This window comes from Scyliorhinus torazame, chromosome 16 (genome assembly GCF_047496885.1).
Source record: "Scyliorhinus torazame isolate Kashiwa2021f chromosome 16, sScyTor2.1, whole genome shotgun sequence".
Classification (NCBI taxonomy): Eukaryota; Metazoa; Chordata; class Chondrichthyes; order Carcharhiniformes; family Scyliorhinidae; genus Scyliorhinus; species Scyliorhinus torazame.
The window spans coordinates 30,626,650-30,647,908 of NC_092722.1; the positions used below are offsets into that span (position 1 = coordinate 30,626,650).

The 21,259-nt window shown below is 47.8% G+C and overlaps 1 protein-coding gene across 4 annotated transcripts in view; it reads right to left on the reverse strand.

Moving 5' to 3' along the window:
• Positions 1-1,993: 1,993 nt before the first annotated feature.
• Positions 1,994-21,259, reverse strand: part of LOC140392659 (segment polarity protein dishevelled homolog DVL-1-like) — a 248,438-nt gene continuing 229,172 nt past the window's right edge. For 3 of the 4 annotated variants that reach the window (XM_072478146.1, XM_072478150.1, XM_072478149.1), the window contains 4 exons: positions 20,880-21,011; positions 13,343-13,510; positions 5,948-6,154; positions 1,994-4,612 (listed from right to left, as the gene is read on the reverse strand). In XM_072478146.1, the coding sequence (XP_072334247.1) occupies positions 4,251-4,612; positions 5,948-6,154; positions 13,343-13,510; positions 20,880-21,011 (869 nt within the window). In that variant the 3' untranslated portion in view covers positions 1,994-4,250. The remainder of the gene's footprint in view (positions 4,613-5,947; positions 6,155-13,342; positions 13,511-20,879; positions 21,012-21,259) is intronic. The other variant, XM_072478148.1, reaches the window with a different exon arrangement.

Genomic DNA, 21,259 nt, shown 5'->3' on the forward strand with positions numbered 1-21,259 from the left:
AAGACTTCTTGATATGGTTAATTCTATGTATTTTCTTTGATATTAATTCTTGTTCAAATTAAAGTTTGTTTTAACATAAGAGATACCTATTGGTCAGAGCCATCACTCCTGGGTGAAAGTATCCTTTCCTCACAGTTTTATAAATTTAAAAAAATTGTTTGGGTTTCTCATCCGGTATCCTAACAAATGTTGGAGCCGACTCTTCCTGTCACTCACCATTTCTGATTCAAGATGACATTTGTTCATCTACATATATTTCAAATTAATTTGAGAATTATAGACATCAGGTCATGTTCTCTGTTGGGCAGCATAACTGAGCAGTTAGGCAGGTATTCGCATCAATTGCATGTTTGTCAACTGCAGTGTTGCTATCAATGTCAGAATCTGTGTTTATTTCTAAATGGAGTCCATAGCACAAGAATGCAACCTCTGTCTTTACTGACATTAAAACAGGAGCTGAGTAATTAATCTACAATCTGTGACCGATGTAAACAGGCATGCAATGGAGTCCAGAAGGATTTAGATTCTAGCTATTCAACCAGGAGTTGACGGGCAGCCTCCCACCCAAAGAACAAACTAGCGTAATCCCTGCAATACACTGATTTTATTCCAACACAAGATCAACTTTCACTCTTGCAAATGCTAACTTGGCTACTGGATTATCCCAATAGAGTTATAATTTATTTCCATTTAAATATGGTGCATGGCACATCCAAGTTCACAGTGTTTACAGTGTAATTACAGTCCACATGTGAAGGTTAAATTGACAAACAGGATCCATAGACTAATTTACAATGCAAATGATGTTCAAACCAATCAGCCAAAGCTATGCAAGTTGCAAGTGTCTAAGTGTGCCCCACACAAACTTCCAACAGGTTTGATGGGACAGTGTGGAGGAAGCTTTACGCGATATTTAACCAATGATGTACTTGGTCTGGAATTGTTTGATGGGACAGTGTAGTAGAAACTTTACTCAGTTTCTAACCCGTGCTGTATGCATGTCAATGCAAAACAATTCCTCCCTGAACACCATTCCTCTACACATAAGAAATAGGAGGGTAGACCACACAGCCCTTGAGCTTGCTCTGCCGTTCAGTACGATCGTGAATAATCTTCCATCTCAACTCCACTTTCTCACCTGTGCCTCAAATCCTTTGACTCCCTGAGAAACCAAAAATCCATGGATAACAGCCTTCTGTTCGAGATTCCCAGAGAAACAATTCTATGTCTACTTGTCAAACCCCTTCAGAATATTTTATGTTTCAATGTGGTCACCGCTCAGGGAAGATTGACCTAATTTATTCAGTATCTCATCACATTGAACACTATCAATCTGAATCAATCTACTGAACTCTCACTGTAGTGTTAATTTCCTGTGCTCCTTGCCCTTGGAAAGAGCACCGTACTTAAGCCCATGCCTCCACCCTATCCCCGCCTAACCTTTTGGACACTAAGGGGCAATTTAGCATGGCCAATCCACCTAACCTGCCCATCTTTGGACTTTGGGAGGAAACCGGAGCACCCGCTGGAAACCCACACAGACACGTGGAGAATGTGCAAACACCACACAGACAGTCATCCAAGGCCGGAATTGAACCCAGGTCCCGAGCGCTGTGAGGCAGCAGTGCTAACCACTGTACCACCATGCCGCCCACCTGTGAAGTCAGGCACAACATATATTTGTTCAAATTCTCGGCCATTTCCTCACGATAACTTCTCAGGTCTCTGCCTTGAAGAGACAAATGTTAATTCAGCCATTCTTTTCCTCCTTTATATAAGCTTTTACAATTTATATTGTTATATTCCTTGACACCATGTTTGTGTGAGAGAGATGTTGGCATGGACCCTACCCAGTAAATTGTTGAGTTTGGTCCTAATCTGATCATACTGTACCCTAGGGGTCTTCATCAAATGTTCTTTTCATAAGATCACTGTAAACAAAATTAAATTGACAGACACAGCAAGTTGAAAAAGGAAAATATAAACAAATAAGTCAGGAAAAAAATGTATTTTTTTTTTAGTTTTTAAAATAGCTTTTACACTGAGGCAGCGATATATTAATTATAGAGACACAGAATCTGAATGCAATATCTACAACACTGGTACACACAATGACAGCCCCCAGCTGCCAACTGATCTGCAGTCTTGACTGAACTTCTGTCAGTGAGTTTGATCTATAGAATAGTTATAATAATTAATTTAATAAAATTTAATCTCCTACTGTACATTTCTTTTTACATGTTCTCATAATTCTGATTAACATTCTTAAACTTTCCAATAAATTTCCATTAGTTTTATTATTTCAATCCAGCTGAGTGCAGTCCAAGTGCTGGAATAGTTGTGCCAACATTCAAAGGGTGAGCTTTGTGCACTGCCGAATAACAGCATCTGTTATTCCTGTAGGTGTCCACAAGATGGAGCCAGATGAAGCAATGTTTGAAGTTGCCTTTGACTAAAGGCTAAAATTGGAAGTCCTGACTGAAAGGGTTTTTAAAGTGTTTATTTTCTTCAAAGAATGTTGCACAGTCCTGGAATGTTGGTGCTTGTGCAAGTATAACAGTATTCACACTCGCTGTCTCGAGAAATACTCCTCTGTACAGGTGTGTGTCAAGGAATAGAAGCACACACAGAGCGTAGCCCAGTCCAGCGCCTTGCTCCAAGGGCTGAAATACGACCTGGTGGAATAAAATCTGACTCTCTACACTGCATCGCTCCACAGTCTTCTGACAGTCTGTGTCCCCCTCAGTTTCCTGTTCACTTTGTTTAGTTTCGACTCTCAGGTTTCTTGAACATCAGAGGTAAGTTTGAACATATCCATTCCAGTGGAGAGTATTCTGTTGAACTCCTGTCTGGGACATAGGGCATCGAGATTCCTGGGCTAATGTTGTTGGGTTAGCTGGGGTAAGCCTAGGAGTGGGGCAGGCGGTGTTATGATTGTAATGTGGCTGGTTATTGTGGCGGCAGGGAGCATGGAGCAGCAGAAGATTGTGACATCCCTGTGGGGCACAAAATACTCATCCCTCCGGGTCTCGTGCAGAAAGGTTTTGAAACTTATCACGCCAGCTTTGCTGGAGGGGGGTTTAAATGCAATTGGGGTCTCACACAGACCACTGAAACCTGATCTGGATTTATTTACAAGGACATGGATCACTGGGAAGGAAAAGCAGCAGAAACAGGAGGGAGCCAGACTGCACCACCAGTGGGACTATGAGCGCGACAGTGCAGGAGCCAGGGTAATCTCATTTGAATGTCTTGCTGACACTGACTGTACATGAAGGATGGTCACTTGGATGTGGTTTTAGGGTAGGTCAGGCCAGGAAACCCACATCCACTTGAAAGTCAGCAGCTTCAGGAGAGGAAGGAACTGAACCCGAGTAACAGGCCAGTACCTTCAGGAGAGATGTGAAAATTGGAAAATAAAACACAATCTATATATATCCTTATGGTTGCAGACTAGATACAGAAGTACTCACTACTGGGAGCGGCACAGAACCATCATTTATGAGCAGCTGTTCCAGACAGATTTGTAAACCGTTCAGAAACGACTGATGAGACTGAATGATCCAATCAAATCGCTCAGCATTAACCATGAACAAAAGTGCCCAAACTGCCTAGACATATCCAAACATTGCATGTGCAAAGGTGTCGTCCAACCTTCTCTCTTGTGCAGGGGATTAGACTAGAGTGCAAGATCTGTTGAAATGTTTGAAGATGTAGCTTAAACTTTCTCAATGCTTCAAGGGAAAATAATTCTCGAAAGGCTATTAAGTTCTGAAAAAAGAAAGTGAATCGCTTGTGCGTCAATGAGTTGGAAACTGAATCACATCCATTGTGCTGATTGCTCTCTGTATAACGAAAAGGTGCTTACTAAAAGGGTTAGACAATCCACATTGAAAAAAACAGGATGCACTTTAACATGGAGTGCCCTTCACAACAGCACAAGTAGATGCTGAGATGACCTGTGTGAAATTATCTTATAAACACTGAACCAGATCAAAAAGGTCTTCACCATCCCTTCAAAGTCTACACAGATGATGATTACACTGAAACGCAGAACACACTTACACAAAGCTGTCCTTGGCACCAATATTTACCAAAACCAACACATTCAAGGTTGTTATTAATGGAGGACAGATATAGAACCTTGGTTAGAATTAGAAGCCTGAGGTTCCTGTAACACCAGGGGTGAGACACAAGTAGTGTTGTGTGCAAAGACTTTAGTGTTGTTTAGTGCAAGACGACAGGTGTTGTCACATAATGTCGATGAAAAATTCGCAGGGATTACCCATGGCCTTTTGGAAGGATTGCCGACTGCCCGTCAGCTCGGGAGGGACTGCCATTAGATCCCGAACAGGAGGAGCTCCAGGAGGCCCACTTGTTATTAACACTGTGGGCAGCTGGTAGACAGGAGGGACCCCTGGGGGTCCATGAGAGCAGTGGCTGTGGTGACTGAGCTGGCTTGCTGGTCGCTCGCAATGCACGCTGTTCCCGGTGGTGCGGTCTGGCTCGCTCGCGTTACCCACTGATTTGGAGTCCGCTTTCTGCTCCTTTTCCTTCCCTGCTGAGCCTCTCCTCTCACCCATGCTCCGATTGGATCCACTGCTCTTGCTCCCTGTACACACAGCAGGAAACACAAGACACCAGTCACTTCACTCCATGAACCTCACCAAAATGAAACATCCTCAAGTGAAGAGGTGACCAGCTGGGGCTACTGTCCCTACTGTCCCTGAACCGTTGAATGGACCCAGTATAAAGTGGTTAAATCACATCACAGTCACTCATTCTGCTGCACTGAGAGTGACACAGAAACAGAAAGATCTACTCAGCAGAACAAATAGTGCAGCAATACAGGCAGTAATTAATGCTGCTTGTTCACTTTGGTAAGTGATAATTGGGTTGTGAGGTGCTGAACCTGGCTGTAACATTTTATAAAGATTAATCTGTGAATCTGTCTTGTTTATTTTGGAAGGAACTCTAGGTGCTGGAGGGTGTGCAGAGGAGATTCACTAGGTTAATCCCAGAGTTGAGGGGGTTGGATTACGAGGAGTGGTTGAGTAGACTGGGACTGTACTCGTTGGAATTTAGAAGGATGCAGGGGGATCTTATAGAAACATAAAATTATGAAGGGAATAGATAGGATAGATGCGGGCAGGTTATTTCCACTGGCCGGTGAAAGCAGAACTAGGGGACAAAGCCTCAAAATAAGGGGAAGTAGATTTAGGACTGAGTTTAGGAGGAACTTCTTCACCCAATGGGTTGTGAATCTATGGAATTCCCTACCCAGTGAAGCAGTTGAAGCTCCTTCATTGCATGTTTTCAAGATAAAGATAGATAGTTTTTTTGAAGAATAAAGGGATTAAGGGTTATGGTGTTCGGGCGGAAAAGTGGAGCTGAGTCCACAAAAGATCAGCCATGGTCTCATTGAATGGCGGAGCAGGCTTGATGGGCCAGGTGGCCTACTCCTGCTCCTCGTTCTATCACTGCTACTGCCTCATCTTCGACATTGAATTGAGGCAATGTCCAGTCCAGTGACATTTTTGGTGCTGGAATCAGGATCTCCATCTAATGAACAATTTTCAAATTTGACAGAAACAAATTGATGACTTCATTGACTGCATAAGAAACCTTCTTAATGACTGGTTTGTTCTTATGCATTATTTTATTAAAACTTCTTGTTGAAACCATTTTGTTCAATCTCACTCAGCCATGAAATCATCTCCTGTAAATTGTAAAAGCTCGGTAATGATGGCCCCCGGAACCAATCTCACTGCTGCCCGAACAATGACTTCCCTCTTTCCTCTCCATTGCACCGCATCTCTCCCCTTCACTCCCCCTACCCCACCTCCCCACCTCTGCATCCTCTCCCATGTCGCCTTCCCTCTCCACCCCCTCCCCCCCACAGACCGTCTCAAGCACGTACGCATGCACGCGCACTCATGAATCTTACCTTCACTCTGATGGCTCCCAGCGCTGCCATTTCCATAGTTCAAAGTGGGATCCTGGCAAGTAGGTGAATAATACGGATGAGGCAGTGGATACTGATATGGGAAGCCCTGAGTCAGTGGCCAGGGGCAGGCTGGGTGTGGCAGAGGTGGGAGAATGTCATGCTCCGATGTCCCACTGGAACCTTCATTTAAGCTCAGTCCAGCCAAGTCTACCAGCAAAGGAAAGTTAAGCATAAATTAAATGCAATTTCTTCAATTGGGCATTTTACAGCTATCTAGCCTTAACACTGAATTCAACAATTTCATTTCATAACCACTTGGATAGCTGATGTCAGAAATTGTTCTGCTGTTGCCCTTCACATTCAATGACATTGTCATTGTTGGATCTCCCACTATCAACATCCTGGGGATTACCATTGACCAAAAACTGAACAAAATAAATACTGTGGCTACAAGAGCTAGCCTGAGGCTGGGAATCCTGTCGTGGACCACACCTTCTGCTTCCTAAAACCTGCCCACCATCGACTAGGCACAAGTCAGAAGTGTGATGGAATACTTTCCACATGCCTGGATGAGTACAGATCCAACAACACTAAGACGTTTGACACTATCCAGGACAAAGCAGTCCGCTTGATTGGCGCCGCATCCCCTACCTTCAACATTCACTCCCTCCATCACGGACGCACAAGTGGCAGCCATGTATAGTGTGTGCCATCTACAACATGCACTGCAGCAACTCACCAAGGCTCCAAATCCATGACCTCTACCACCTAGAAGGACAACGGCAACAGGTGCATGGGAACATCATGCAAATCCCTCTCCAAGCCCTCTTTCCCCTTTCTGGGCAGCACGGTAGCACAAGTGGATAGCACTGTGGCTTCACAGCGCCAAGGTCCCAGGGTCGATTCCCCGCTGGGTCACTGTCTGTGTGGAGTCTGCACGTTCTGCTCATGTCTGCGTGGGTTTGCTCGGGTGCTCCAGTTTCCTCCCACAGTCCAAAGACGTGCAGGTTTGGTGGATTGGCCATGATAAATTACCCTCAGTGACCAAAAAGATTAGGAGGGATTATTGGGATCGGGTGGAAGTGAGGGCTTAAGTGGGTTGGTGCAGACTCAATGGGCCGAATGGCCTCGTTCTGAACTGTATGTTCTATGTTGTTCTATGTAAGACACACACTATCCTGACTTGGGATTATATTGTGGTTCCTTCACTGCCGCTCGGTCAAAATCCTGGAACTCCCTTCCTAACAGCACTGTGGGTGTATCTACACCACATGGACTGCAGCAGTTCAAGAAGGGCAATTAGGGATGGGCAACAAATATTGGACTACACAGCAACACCCAACATCTTTTAATGGAATTTTTAAAAATGAGGGCTCCTAGACCATCTTTTGCTTCTTTATTTGTCTCTTACCCCATCTTTTCTTGCACCATCATCTTATGTCATTTAATCAATGCTGCCTTCTACAATCGCAAATCCTCCCTTTAGTGCTCTCTCTCCCGTTTTGCTATACTTGTTTATAAACTTTTTAACCAACTAATAATCACTACAAACCCACAGAGCCACACAACTATCTACATTTTCTCACATCCTGCTTCTACCAAGAACTCAACTCCTGTCTCTGTGGTAGCTGTTCTGATGACCTTTTACACCAGCTCTGCTGATGTGTCTTCTTTTTTCCTCAACCGAGGATTTCTAACCAGCGTAGCTGACAGGATCCTCCACTGTGTCCAATCCATTTCATGCACTCATACCTTTCCCTTCCTCAAAGAACCATGATACAGGGATGGTGCAGGAGGGAGGGTTTCAGATTTCTGGATAATTGGGGCTCATTCTGGGGTCGGTGGGACCTCTACAAACGAGATGGTCTACACCTGGACCAGAGGGGTACCAATATCCTGGGGGGGGAATTTACTAATGCTCTTCGGGAGGGTTTAAACTAGTTCAGCAGGGGCTTGGGAACCTGAATTGTAGCTCCAGTATACAGGAGGTTGAGAGTAGTGAGGTCATGAGTAAGGTTTTAAAGTTGCAGGAGTGTACCGGCAGGCAGGAAGGTGGTTTAAAGTGTGTCTTCTTCAATGCCAGGAGCATCCGGAATAAGGTGGGTGAACTTGCAGCATGGGTTGGTACCTGGGACTTTGTTGTGGCCATTTCGGAGACATGGCTAGAGCAGGGACAGGAATGGTTGTTGCAGGTGCCGGGGTTTAGATATTTCAGTAAGCTCAGGGAAGGTGGTAAAAGAGGGGGAGGGGTGGCATTGTTAGTCAAGGACAGTATTACGGTGGCAGAAAGGACGTTTGATGAGGACTCGTCGATTGAGGTAGTATGGGCTGAAGTTAGAAACAGGAAAGGAGAGGTCACCCTGTTAGGGGTTTTCTATAGGCCTCCGAAAAGTTCCAGAGATGTAGAAGAAAGGATTGCAAAGATGATTCTGGATAGGAGCGAAAGCAATAGGGTAGTCGTTATGGGGGACTTTAACTTTCCAAATATTGACTGGAAACGCTATAGTTCGAGTACTTTAGATGGGTCCGTTTTTGTCCAATGTGTGCAGGAGGGTTTCCTGACACAGTATGGACAGAGGCGAGGCCGTATTGGATTTGGTACTGGGTAATGAACCAGGACAGGTGTTAGATTTGGAGGTAGGTGAGCACTTTGGCGATAGTGACCACAATTCGATTATGTTTACTTTAGTGATGGAAAGGGATAGGTATATACCGCAGGGCAAGAGTTATATCTGGGGGAAAGGCAATTATGATGCGATGAGGCAAGACTTAGGATGCATCAGATGGAGAGGAAAACTGCAGGGGATGGGCACAATGGAAATGTGGAGCTTGTTCAAGGAACAGCTACTGCGTGTCCTTGATAAGTATGTACCTGTCAGGCAGGGAGGAAGTGGTCGAGCAAGGGAACCGTGGTTTACTAAGGCAGTCGAAACACTTGTCAAGAGGAAGAAGGAGGCTTATGTAAAGATGAGACATGAAGGTTCAGTAAGGGCGCTCGAGAGTTACAAGTTAGCTAGGAAGGACCTAAAGAGAGAGCTAAGAAGAGCCAAGAGGGGACATGAGAAGTCTTTGACAGGTAGGATCAAGGATAACCCTAAAGCTTTCTATAGATATGTTAGGAATAAACAAATGACTAGGGTAAGAGTAGGGCCAGTCAAGGACAGTAGTGGGAAGTTGTGCTTGGAGTCCAAGGAGATAGGAGAGGAGCTAAATGAATATTTTTCGTCAGTATTCACACAGGAAAAAGACAATGTTGTCAAGGAGAATACTGAGATTCAGGCTACTAGACTAGAAGGGCTTGAGGTTCATAAGGAGGAGGTGTTAACAATTCTGGAAAGTGTGAAAATAGATAAGTCCCCTGGGCCGGATGGGATTTATCCTAGGATTCTCTGGGAAGCTAGGGAGGAGATTGCTGAGCCTTTGGCTTTGATCTTTAAGTCATCTTTGTCAACAGGAATAGTTCCAGAAGACTGGAGGATAGCAAATGTTGTCCCCTTGTTCAAGAAGGGGAGTAGAGACAACCCCCAGTGAGCCTTACTTCTGTTGTGGGCAAAATCTTGGAAAGTTTTATAAGAGATAGGGTGTATAATCACCTGGAAAGGAATAATTTGATTAGACATAGTCAACACGGTTTCGTGAAGGGTAGGTCGTGCCTCACAAACCTTATTGAGTTCTTTGAGAAGGTGACCAAACAGGTGGATGAGGGTAAAGCAGTTGATGTGGTGTATATGGATTTCAGTAAAGCGTTTGATAAGGTTCCCCACGGTAGGCTACTGCAGAAAATACGGAAGCATGGGATTCAGGGAGATTTAGCAGTTTGGATCAGAAATTGGCTCGCTGGAAGAAGACAAATGCTGGTGGACGATGGGAAGTGTTCAGACTGGAGTCCAGTTACTAGTGGTGTACCACAAGGATCTGTTTTGGGGCCACTGCTGTTTGTCATTTTTATAAATGACCTGGAGGAGGATGTAGAAGGATGGGTGAGTAAATTTGCAGATGACACTAAAGTCGGTGGAGTTGTGGACAGTGCGGAAGGATGTTACAAGTTACAGAGGGACATAGATCAGCTGCAGTGCTGGGCTGAGAGGTGGCAAATGGAGTTTAATGCAGAGAAGTGTGAGGTGCTTCATTTTGGAAGGAATAACAGGAAGACAGAGTACTGGGCTAATGGTAAGATTCTTGGCAGTGTGGATGAACAGAGAGATCTCGGTGTCCATGTACATAGATCCCTGAAAGTTGCCACTCAGGTTGAGAGGGTTGTTAAGAAGGCGTACGGTGTGTTAGCTTTTATTGGTAGAGGGATTGAGTTTCGGAGCCATGAGGTCACGTTGCAGCTGTACAAAACTCTGGTGCGGCCGCATTTGGAGTATTGCGTGCAATTCTGGTCGCCGCATTATAGGAAGGATGTGGAAGCATTGGAAAGGGTGCAGAGGAGATTTACCAGAATGTTGCCTGGTGTGGAGGGAAGATCTTATGAGGAAAGGCTGAGGGACTTGAGGCTGTTTTCGTTAGAGAGAAGAAGGTTAAGTGGTGACTTAATTGAGGCATACAAGATGATCAGAGGATTGGATAGGGTGGACAGTGAGAGCCTTTTTCCTCGGATGGTGATGCCTAGCACGAGGGGACATAGCTTTAAATTGAGGGGAGATAGATATAAGACAGATGTCAGAGGTAGGTTCTTTACTCAGAGAGTAGTAAGGGTGTGGAATGCCCTCCCTGCAACAGTAGTGGACTCGCCAACACTAAGGGCATTCAAATGGTAATTGGATAGACATATGGACGATAAGGGAATAGTGTAGATGGGCTTTAGAGTGGTTTCACAGGTCGGCGCAACATCGAGGGCCGAAGGGCCTGTACTGCGCTGTAATGTCCTATGTTCTATGATAAGGATATCCATCATCCTCACTCTACACCCCATCAGCCTCCATATTCATCGGATATTGGCCGCCATTTTTGCCAGTTCCAGCATGATGCCACCAGCAAACACATCTTCACCTGGCTTCCCTTTCAGTATTCAGAAAGGACAATGTTGCCGCAACAACCTGGTCCACTCCTCAATCACCTGAACGCCCCTCTCCCTTCACTACGGCACCTTTCTGTGCAAGCGTGGGAGATACAACACGAGGGGCGAGATTCTCCGACCCCCCAGCCGGAGATTCGGCGGGGGCGGGAATCGCGGCGTGCCGGTTGACAGGGCCCCCCCGCGCGATTCTCCGGCCCAGATGGGCCGAAGTCCCGCCACTAAAATGTCTGTCCCGCCGGCATAAATTAAACCACCTACCTTACCGGCGGGACAAGGCGGCGCGTGCGGGGCGATCTGGCCCTGGGGGGGGGGGGGGGGGGGGGGGGGGGGGGGTGCCCCCATGGTGGCCTGGCCCGCGCAGGGCCCACCGATTCGCGGGCAGTCCTGTGCCGTGGGGGCACTCTTTCCCTTCCGCCTCCGCCATGGTCTCCACCATGGCGGAGGCAGAAGTGACTCCCTCCACTGCGCATGTGCGGGAATGCAGTCAGCGGCCGCTGACGCTCCAGTGCATGCGCCGCCCGGAGATGTCATTTCCGCGCCAAAGGCCTTTTCCGGCAGCTGGCGGGGCGGAAATTCGTCCGGCGCCGACCTAGCCCCTCAAGGTTGGGGCTCGGCCCCCAAAGATGCGGATGATTCCGCACCTTTGGGGCGGCGCGATGCCCGACTGATTTGCGCCGTTTTGGGCGCCAGTCGGCGGACATCGCGTCGTTTCTGGAGAATTTCGCCCCTGTTCTTTAACCACCTCCATTCTCACTATCCATAGTCAAAAATGAAGGAGCGATTTACATGCACTTCTTTCAATTCAAAATATTGTCTTCACTGTTCAGGATGTGTTCTCCTCTCTGTAAGAGGCCAAATGCAGACTGTTCCAATTTGTGGAACACCTCCACTCAGTCCACAGGCATGACCCAGAGCTTCCTGTCACTGCATTTGAATTCTGCACCTTGCTCCCACTACCTTGCTATATCTGGCCTGCTACAGTGCTCCAATAAGCTCAAAGCAATCTCAAGGAACACCACCTCATCTTTTTTCTTGGCACTACAGCTTTCTAGACTCAATAAGTTCAATAACTTTAGATCATGACCTCCATCTTGATCTGCTCGTTTTTTGTTTTTTTTCTGTCTGGTTTCTACCTTTATCCCTTCATGGTGCAGTTGGGCAGCAGGGATCAGAAGTGTAGTTGTTGAAAAATTAGGAATACTTTTAATCCTTCTAACTTTACCTGGGTAGCTATTCTGGTAAGTGAGTTGGAACCATTCAGAGGGTCCCTTGTGCATGCAAATTGCCCATTGTTTTCAAACCTCCTGAGCAATTCCCATGGAGTCCTTGCAAAGGGACTTCAGAAGGGTCTCCCAGCATATTTCTGGGGTACGACCATCCAGAGCCAGAAGGTATGGGCAATAAACTCTGTTTTTGTTTCTCTGCGAATACCTCAAGACTTGCTGAATGTTTCCAGCATTTTCTCTCTTTATTTTGTGATTCCTCATTATCCTGAAAGGCACGTTCTCTCCTCTTCCCATCAAAGTGTTCAGGACCTCCTGTGCTCCAGGTCAAAGGGCACTGAGCATCCAGTTCCCCAAAGGGATTACAATCACCGCTGCTCTTGGAACACGTGTACTGAATGGATAGTGACCCAAGTAGATGTCTGGCTGACTTTCTTTACTCAGAATCACAGAATAATAGTGCAGAAGAGGCCCTTTGGTCTATCGAGTCTGCATCGACGCATGAAAGACACCCGACCTGCCTACCTAACCCATTTGCCAGCACTTCAACCATAGCCTTGCATGCTGTGACATGCTAAGTGCTCATCCAGGTAAAGGATGTAAGGCAACCTGCCTCAACCAGCCTCCCAGGCAGTGCATTCCAGACCGTCACCTTCTGGGTAAAAAATGTTTTTCCTTAAATCCCTCCTAAACCTTCTGCCACTCACCTTGAACTTGTGTCCCTTTGTGACTGACCCTTCAACTAAGGGGAATAACTTCTCCCCATCCCTCTGTTCATGCCCCTCACCTAAACCATGTGGTGCCAAGGCTATTTGTAGCCGCTTGCACCAATTTTGTTGAGTTTGGATAACTTAAATAAATACCTGTGCAAAAGAATTAATTGATGACATACAGCAATACACTGTGATCTTCCACCCTTCCCCAGACTATGTTGTTCTGAGGCCAAGATTAAGGCTCATTAAAGGGACAGTGTAGTGGGAGATTAATTCAGTATTTATCCTATGCTATACCTGCCCTGGGAGTGTTTAATGGGATAGATTAGAGAGAATTTTACTTTATATCAAACCTATGTTGTACCTGCCCTGGGAGTTTTTGATGAAACAATACTCCAATTCCCACCAAAATGTTAAAGAAACAGAGTGAACTTACTGGTAGAGAGGTCACCGAAGATGTAGTAACATTGTTCGGAGAAGGTGATCTTGTTGACTGTGTGCCTCAGATAGCCATGCTTCAGCATGCTGCTGGCATATTTCCTTGCCTCACGACGGTCTTTAAAACCCTGCACACGTGAAAAAAGCCAGTCCACCACATCTGCTCCTACAGAGAAACAAGGGCTAACTGCATGAGGACGCACAACCAACCAACCAAATGGAGCATTCACCCCACTTCCCATTTCAGCCAGAGCCTTCCAGGATCTACCCCCACCCCCTCGGTCAGGGACTCGGTGGACACAGTCAATCTCGGTCAGAGTTTCTCAGGCACCACTTCCCTCCTCCTCCCACCTCAATCTGGGCCGCTCAGGACTCCCTATCCCGCCTAGGTCAGGGTCTCTCAGGATCCTCATTCCCTATTTTGGTCTGGATCTCTCAGCTACTCCCTTTCCCCGGGCCCTCATCTTGCCCTCTGCCCCCCCCCAAATCAGTGACCAGCGACTCCTGATATTTGCACAAACCCAGCCATGCCCTTTAGTTTCAAGGGTTCAACTCACAAAATTCATCTGCCTTCTGAAGGCAATTTCTCCACAGTTATTTCTAATGTAGCTGCCATCAAATATACAACTCATGAAATCAACCAGAATATCAAATCACTGGGCAGCAGGCTTTCCCATTTCCCAGAAACAAAAAGACTTGAAGTGGAAAATGGTATCCGCTATGCAGTGCAGACCATGTGCTGTCCATTTGGATTGTGTACCATTGCTTCAGAACGTTTACAGTTCCTGACACCAGATTCGTACAATCCACATTCCTACCATGTCCAATCTCTCCATCTACATACAATCATCTTGACCATGAACTCTTACCTTCTCCATTTTGCCTCTCAAATCTCTATAATATTCTAAGACAGTGGTCAGATGACACATGCACCGCCCTCCTGCTCTTGACTGGTTCTTAATATACATAAACTAGAAGTGGGTGCTAAATTGGGCAGGTTTATCTGTGGCCAAGTGAAAGGGTAAAGCAAGGAGAGTGGGGCTTGGAGTTCAGAACCGCACAGCTCAAACAAGACCAGCCCAGCATCACAAACACTTTTTTAAATTAAATATTTTATTGAAAATTTTTGGTCAACCAACACAGTACATTGTGCATCCTTTACACAATATTATAACAACACAAATAACAATGACCTATTTTATAAACAAAAAATGAATAAATAATAAATAACAAAAATAAAAACTAGCCCTAATTGGCAACTGCCTTGTCACAAGTAACACTCTCCAAAAATATAATTTAACTGTCCAATATATAATTATCTGTAGCAATGACCTATACATACTATACAGTATATATTAACAACCCTGAGAGTCCTTCTGGTTCCTCCTCCCCCCCCCCCCCCCCCACCCCTCTCCCCCCCCCCCCCCCTCCCCACCCCTCTCCCCCCCCCCCCTCCCCCACCCCTCTCCCCCCTCCCCACCCCCCCCCCCCTCCCCACCCCTCTCCCCCCCCCCCCCCCCCTCCCCCCGATCCTGGGCTGCTGCTGCTGCCTTCTTTTTCCCATTCCGTCTATCTTTCTGCGAGGTATTCGACGAACGGTTGCCACCGCCTGGTGAACCCTTGAGCCGACCCCCTTAGGACGAACTTAATCCGCTCTAGCTTTATAAACCCCGCCATGTCATTTATCCAGGTCTCCACCCCCGGGGGCTTGGCTTCCTTCCACATTAGCAATATCCTGCGCCGGGCTACTAGGGACGCAAAGGCCAAAACATCGGCCTCTCTCGCCTCCTGCACTCCCGGCTCTTGTGCAACCCCAAATATAGCCAACCCCCAGCTTGGTTCGACCCGGACTCCTACCACTTTCGAAAGCACCTTTGTCACCCCCATCCAAAACCCCTGTAGTGCCGGGCATGACCAAAACATATGGGTATGATTCGCTGGGCTTCTCGAGCACCTCGCACACCTATCCTCCACCCCAAAAAATTTACTGAGCCGTGCTCCAGTCATATGTGCCCTGTGTAATACCTTAAACTGAATCAGGCTTAGCCTGGCACACGAGGACGACGAGTTTACCCTGCTTAGGGCATCTGCCCACAGCCCCTCCTCGATCTCCTCCCCCAGCTCTTCTTCCCATTTCCCTTTTAGTTCATCTACCATAGTCTCCCCTTCGTCCCTCATTTCCCTATATATATCTGACACCTTACCATCCCCCACCCATGTCTTTGAGATCACTCTGTCCTGCACCTCTTGTGTCGGGAGCTGCGGGAATTCCCTCACCTGTTGCCTCGCAAAAGCCCTCAGTTGCATATACCTGAATGCATTCCCTTGAGGCAACCCATATTTCTCGGTCAGCGCTCCCAGACTCGCGAACTTCCCAACCACAAACAGATCTTTCAGTTGCGTTATTCCTGCTCTTTGCCACATTCCATATCCCCCATCCATTCCCCCCGGGGCAAACCTATGGTTGTTTCTTATCGGGGACCCCCCCAAGGCTCCAGTCTTTCCCCTATGCCGTCTCCACTGTCCCCAAATCTTCAGTGTAGCCACCACCACCGGGCTTGTGGTGTAGTTCCTCGGTGAGAACGGCAATGGGGCTGTCACCATAGCCTGTAGGCTAGTCCCCCTACAGGCCGCCCTCTCTAATCTCTTCCACGCCGCTCCCTCCTCCTCTCCCATCCACTTACTCACCATTGAAATATTAGCGGCCCAATAATACTCACTTACTCACTTAGGCTCGGTAGTGCCAGCCCCCCCCTATCCCTGCTACGCTGTAAGAATCCCTTCCTCACTCTCGGGGTCTTCCCGGCCCACACAAAACCCATGATGCTCTTTTCAATCCTTTTAAAAAAAGCCTTCGTGATCACCACCGGGAGGCACTGAAACACAAAGAGGAATCTCGGGAGGACCACCATCTTAACCGCCTGCACCCTCCCTGCCATTGACAGGGATACCATATCCCATCTCTTGAAATCCTCCTCCATCTGTTCCACCAACTTTAAATTTAACCTATGCAATGTGCCCCAATTCTTAGCTATCTGGATCCCCAGGTAACGAAAGTCCCTTGTTACCTTCCTCAACGGTAGGTCCTCTATTTCTCTACTCTGCTCCCCTGGATGCACCACAAACAACTCACTTTTCCCCATGTTCAATTTATACCCTGAAAAATCCCCAAACTCCCCAAGTATCCGCATTATTTCTGGCATCCCCTCCGCCGGGTCCGCCACGTATAGTAGCAAATCGTCCGCATACAAAGATATCCGGTGCTCTTCTCCTCCCCTCAGTACTCCCCTCCACTTCTTGGAACCCCTCAACGCTATCGCCAGGGGCTCAATCGCCAGTGCAAACAATAATGGGGACAGAGGGCATCCCTGCCTTGTCCCTCTATGGAGCCGAAAATATGCAGATCCCCGTCCATTCGTGACCACGCTCGCCACTGGGGCCCTATACAACAGCTGCACCCATCTAACATACCCCTCTCCAAAACCAAATCTCCTCAACACCTCCCACAAATAATCCCACTCCACTCTATCAAATGCTTTCTCGGCATCCATCGCCACTACTATCTCCGTTTCTCCCTCTGGTGGGGCCATCATCATTACCCCTAACAACTTCCGTATATTCGTGTTCAGCTGTCTCCCCTTCACAAACCCAGTTTGGTCCTCGTGGACCACCCCCGGGACACATTCCTCTATTCTCATTGCCATTACCTTGGCCAGGACCTTGGCATCTACATTTAGGAGGGAAATAGGTCTATAGGACCCGCATTGTAGCGGGTCCTTTTCCTTCTTTAAGAGAAGCGATATCGTTGCTTCAGACATAGTCAGGGGCAGTTGTCCCCTTTCCTTTGCCTCATTAAAGGTCCTCGTCAGTACCGGGGCGAGCAAGTCCACATATTTTCTATAGAATTCGACTGGGAATCCATCCGGTCCCGGGGCTTTTCCCGCCTGCATGCTCCTAATTCCTTTCACCACTTCTTCTACCTCGATCTGTGCTCCCAGTCCCACCCTTTCCTGCTCTTCCACCTTGGGAAATTCCAGCTGATCCAAGAAGCCCATCATTCTCTCCCTCCCATCCGGGGGTTGAGCTTCATATAATTTTTTATAAAATATCTTGAACACTCCATTCACTCTCTCCGCTCCCCGCTCCATCTCTCCTTCCTCATCCCTCACTCCCCCTATTTCCCTCGCTGCTCCCCTTTTCCTCAATTGGTGTGCCAGCAACCTGCTCGCCTTCTCCCCATATTCGTGCTGTACACCCTGTGCCTTCCTCCATTGTGCCTCTGCAGTGCCTGTAGTCAGCAAGTCAAATTCTACATGTAGCCTTTGCCTTTCCCTGTAAAGTCCCTCCTCCGGTGCTTCCGCATATTGTCTGTCCACCCTCAAAAGTTCTTGCAGCAACCGCTCCCGTTCCTTACTCTCCTGCTTCCCTTTATGTGCCCTTATTGATATCAGCTCCCCTCTAACCACCGCCTTCAACGCCTCCCACACCACTCCCACCTGGACCTCCCCATTATCATTGAGTTCCAAGTACTTTTCAATGCACCCCCTCACCCTTAGACACACCCCCTCATCTGCCATTAGTCCCATGTCCATTCTCCAGGGTGGGCGCCCTCCTGTTTCCTCCCCTATCTCCAAGTCCACCCAGTGTGGAGCGTGATCCGAAATGGCTATAGCCGTATACTCCGTTCCCTCACCTTCGGGATCAATGCCCTACCCAGCACAAAAAAGTCTATTCGCGAGTAGACTTTATGGACATAGGAGAAAAACGAGAACTCCTTACTCCTAGGTCTGCTAAATCTCCACGGGTCTACACCTCCCATCTGCTCCATAAAATCTTTAAGTACCTTGGCTGCTGCCGGCCTCCTTCCAGTCCTGGACTTCGACCTATCCAGCCCTGGTTCCAACACCGTATTAAAATCTCCCCCCATTATCAGCTTTCCCATCTCTAGGTCCGGAATGCGTCCTGGCATCCGCCTCATAAAATTGGCATCATCCCAGTTCGGGGCATATACGTTTACCAAAACCACCGTCTCCCCCTGTAGTTTGCCACTCACCATCACGTATCTGCCCCCGTTATCCGCCACTATAGACTTTGCCTCGAACATTACCCGCTTCCCCACTAATATAGCCACCCCCCTGTTTTTCGCATCTAGCCCCGAATGGAACACCTGCCCCACCCATCCTTTGCGTAGCCTAACCTGGTCTATCAGTTTCAGGTGAGTTTCCTGTAACATAACCACATCTGCCTTAAGTTTCTTAATGTGTGCGAGTACCCGTGCCCTCTTTATCGGCCCGTTCAGCCCTCTCACGTTCCACGTGATCAGCCGAGTTGGGGGGCTTCCTACCCCCCCCCCTCCCCTTGTCGATTAGCCATCACCTTTTTCCAGCTCCTCACCCGGTTCCCACGCAGCTGTATCTCCCCCAGGCGGTGCCCCCCCGCCCATCCTCTCCCATACCAGCTCCCCCCTCTCCCCAGCAGCAGCAACCCAGTAATTCCCCCCTCCCACCCCCCCCGCTAGATCCCCCGCTAGCGTAATTACTCCCCCCATGTTGCTCCCAGAAGTCAGCAAACTCTGGCTGACCTCGGCTTCCCCCCGTGACCTCGGCTCGCACCGTGCGACGCCCCCTCCTTCCTGCTTCTCTATTCCCGCCATAATTATCATAGCGCGGGAACCAAGCCCGCGCTTCTCCCTTGGCCCCGCCCCCAATGGCCAACGCCCCATCTCCTCCACCTCCCCCCATCACCACCTGTGGAAGAGGGAAAAGTTACCACATCGCAGGATTAGTACATAAAACTCCTCTTTCCCCCCCCTTTTTAACCCCCCTCTTCGCCCCCACATTCGCCCCACCACTTTGTTCAAACGTTCTTTTTAATAACCCGCTCATTCCAGTTTTTCTTCCACAATAAAAGTCCACGCTTCATCCGCCGTCTCAAAGTAGTGGTGCCTCCCTCGATATGTGACCCACAGTCTTGCCGGTTGCAGCATTCCAAATTTTATCTTCTTTTTATGAAGCACCGCCTTGGCCCGATTAAAGCTCGCCCTCCTTCTCGCCACCTCTGCACTCCAGTCTTGATAAACGCGGATCACCGCGTTCTCCCATTTACTGCTCCGAGTTTTCTTCGCCCATCTAAGGACCATTTCTCTATCCTTAAAACGGAGGAATCTCACCACTATGGCTCTGGGAATTTCTCCTGCTCTCGGTCCTCGCGCCATCACTCGGTATGCTCCCTCCACCTCCAACGGACCCGCCGGGGCCTCCGCTCCCATTAACGAGTGCAGCATCGTGCTCACATATGCCCCGACGTCCGCTCCCTCCACACCTTCAGGAAGACCAAGAATCCTCAGGTTGTTCCTCCTTGCGTTGTTTTCCAGTGCCTCCAACCTTTCCACACATCGTTTCTGATGTGCCTCCTGCGTCTCCGTCTTCACCACCAGGCCCTGTATATCGTCCTCATTCTCGGCTGCCTTTGCCTTCACGACCCGAAGCTCCCGCTCCTGGGTCTTTTGTTCCTCCTTTAGCCCTTCGATCGCCTGTAGTATCGGGGCCAACAGCTCTTCCTTCATTTCCTTTTTGATCTCTTCCACACAGCATTTCAAGAACTCTTGTTGTTCAGGGCCCCATGTTAAACTGCCACCTTCCGACGCCATCTTGGTTTTTGCTTGCCTTCCTTGCCGCTGTTCTAAAGGATCCACTGCAATCTGGCCACTCTCGCCTCCTTTTTCCATCCGTATCCAGGGGGGATTCCCTTCTGGTTTACCGCACAGTGTTTTTAGCTGTCAAAATTGCCGTTGGGGCTCCTATCAAGAGCCCAAAAGTCCGTTTCACAGGGAGCTGCCGAAACGTGCGACTCAGCTGGTCATCACCGCACCCGGAAGTCGCATCACAAACACTTAACGCAACAGTGACTGTTCCTCAAAAATATTTCATTGATTGTAAAGCATTTTGGGACATCCTGAGGGTGCAAAAGGCAGCTTGTTGTAAAGTGATTATTTTTTAAGATTACAGGAAATCCAACAGCTTCACTTTAATTCAATTTTCAAACGGACATCGTGGAATTTGAACTCTCAGTATTCCAGGTCTCTGGATTATTTTAGTATCATAATTCTTACACCACCATACTCCTGTTAAGAGCTGGGTTGGAATAACTGAGGATTAGAGAATGAGAGAGGATGGATTGCCTTTTGGTACAGGGTGGTTCGCTGTGCCCCAGTTGTGGAAAGAACCCAATCCTTCGGGTGATAGAGGCTGTACCATTCTGATCAGATGGACAAACTCTTGGGATTGTGGAAAAACCGAATGGGAAGAATAAGCAAAGCTGCCTCAAGGGATGACTGGTGAAATCAACACGTTGAGAGTGACAGTAAACATTAATGTGAACTTATATCACAAGAATGAAATCAGGTGCAATTAACTCTGTGCTTAGAAAGCATCTGCAGGACACCAAACGCCAACTAGCGATTCACCCAGGGCCTCTATACAACGAACAGAAGGACAGCTTGAAGTAAAAACACCCCCAGAGACAGATATACTCACCAATGACGGCATTTGAAATCGTGATCTTCAGCCACAGTCGGTTACGGATCTCCAGTCCTGAGTCAGACAACTGCATTGCCTTGACGATAACCGGCATGTCACTCTTAACCGTTAGCGGACAATCCTCATACTCTGAACAAAGAAACAGAAAAAATATAGGATCTAATTTTCACAGAGAATTATCAAAACAGCAAAGGGTCTATTCTAACCCTGGCTGTCTAGTAGGATAAGAGCAGCGAGGGGGTCAGCAGGTTAAGACGTTGGGACGACATGGCACGGGCCATCCACCATAGAAACAGGAAGAGGCCATTCAGTCCCTCAAATGTATTTTGACTCAATTAAATCAATTGGATCATGACAGATCTCCACACTAACTCTCA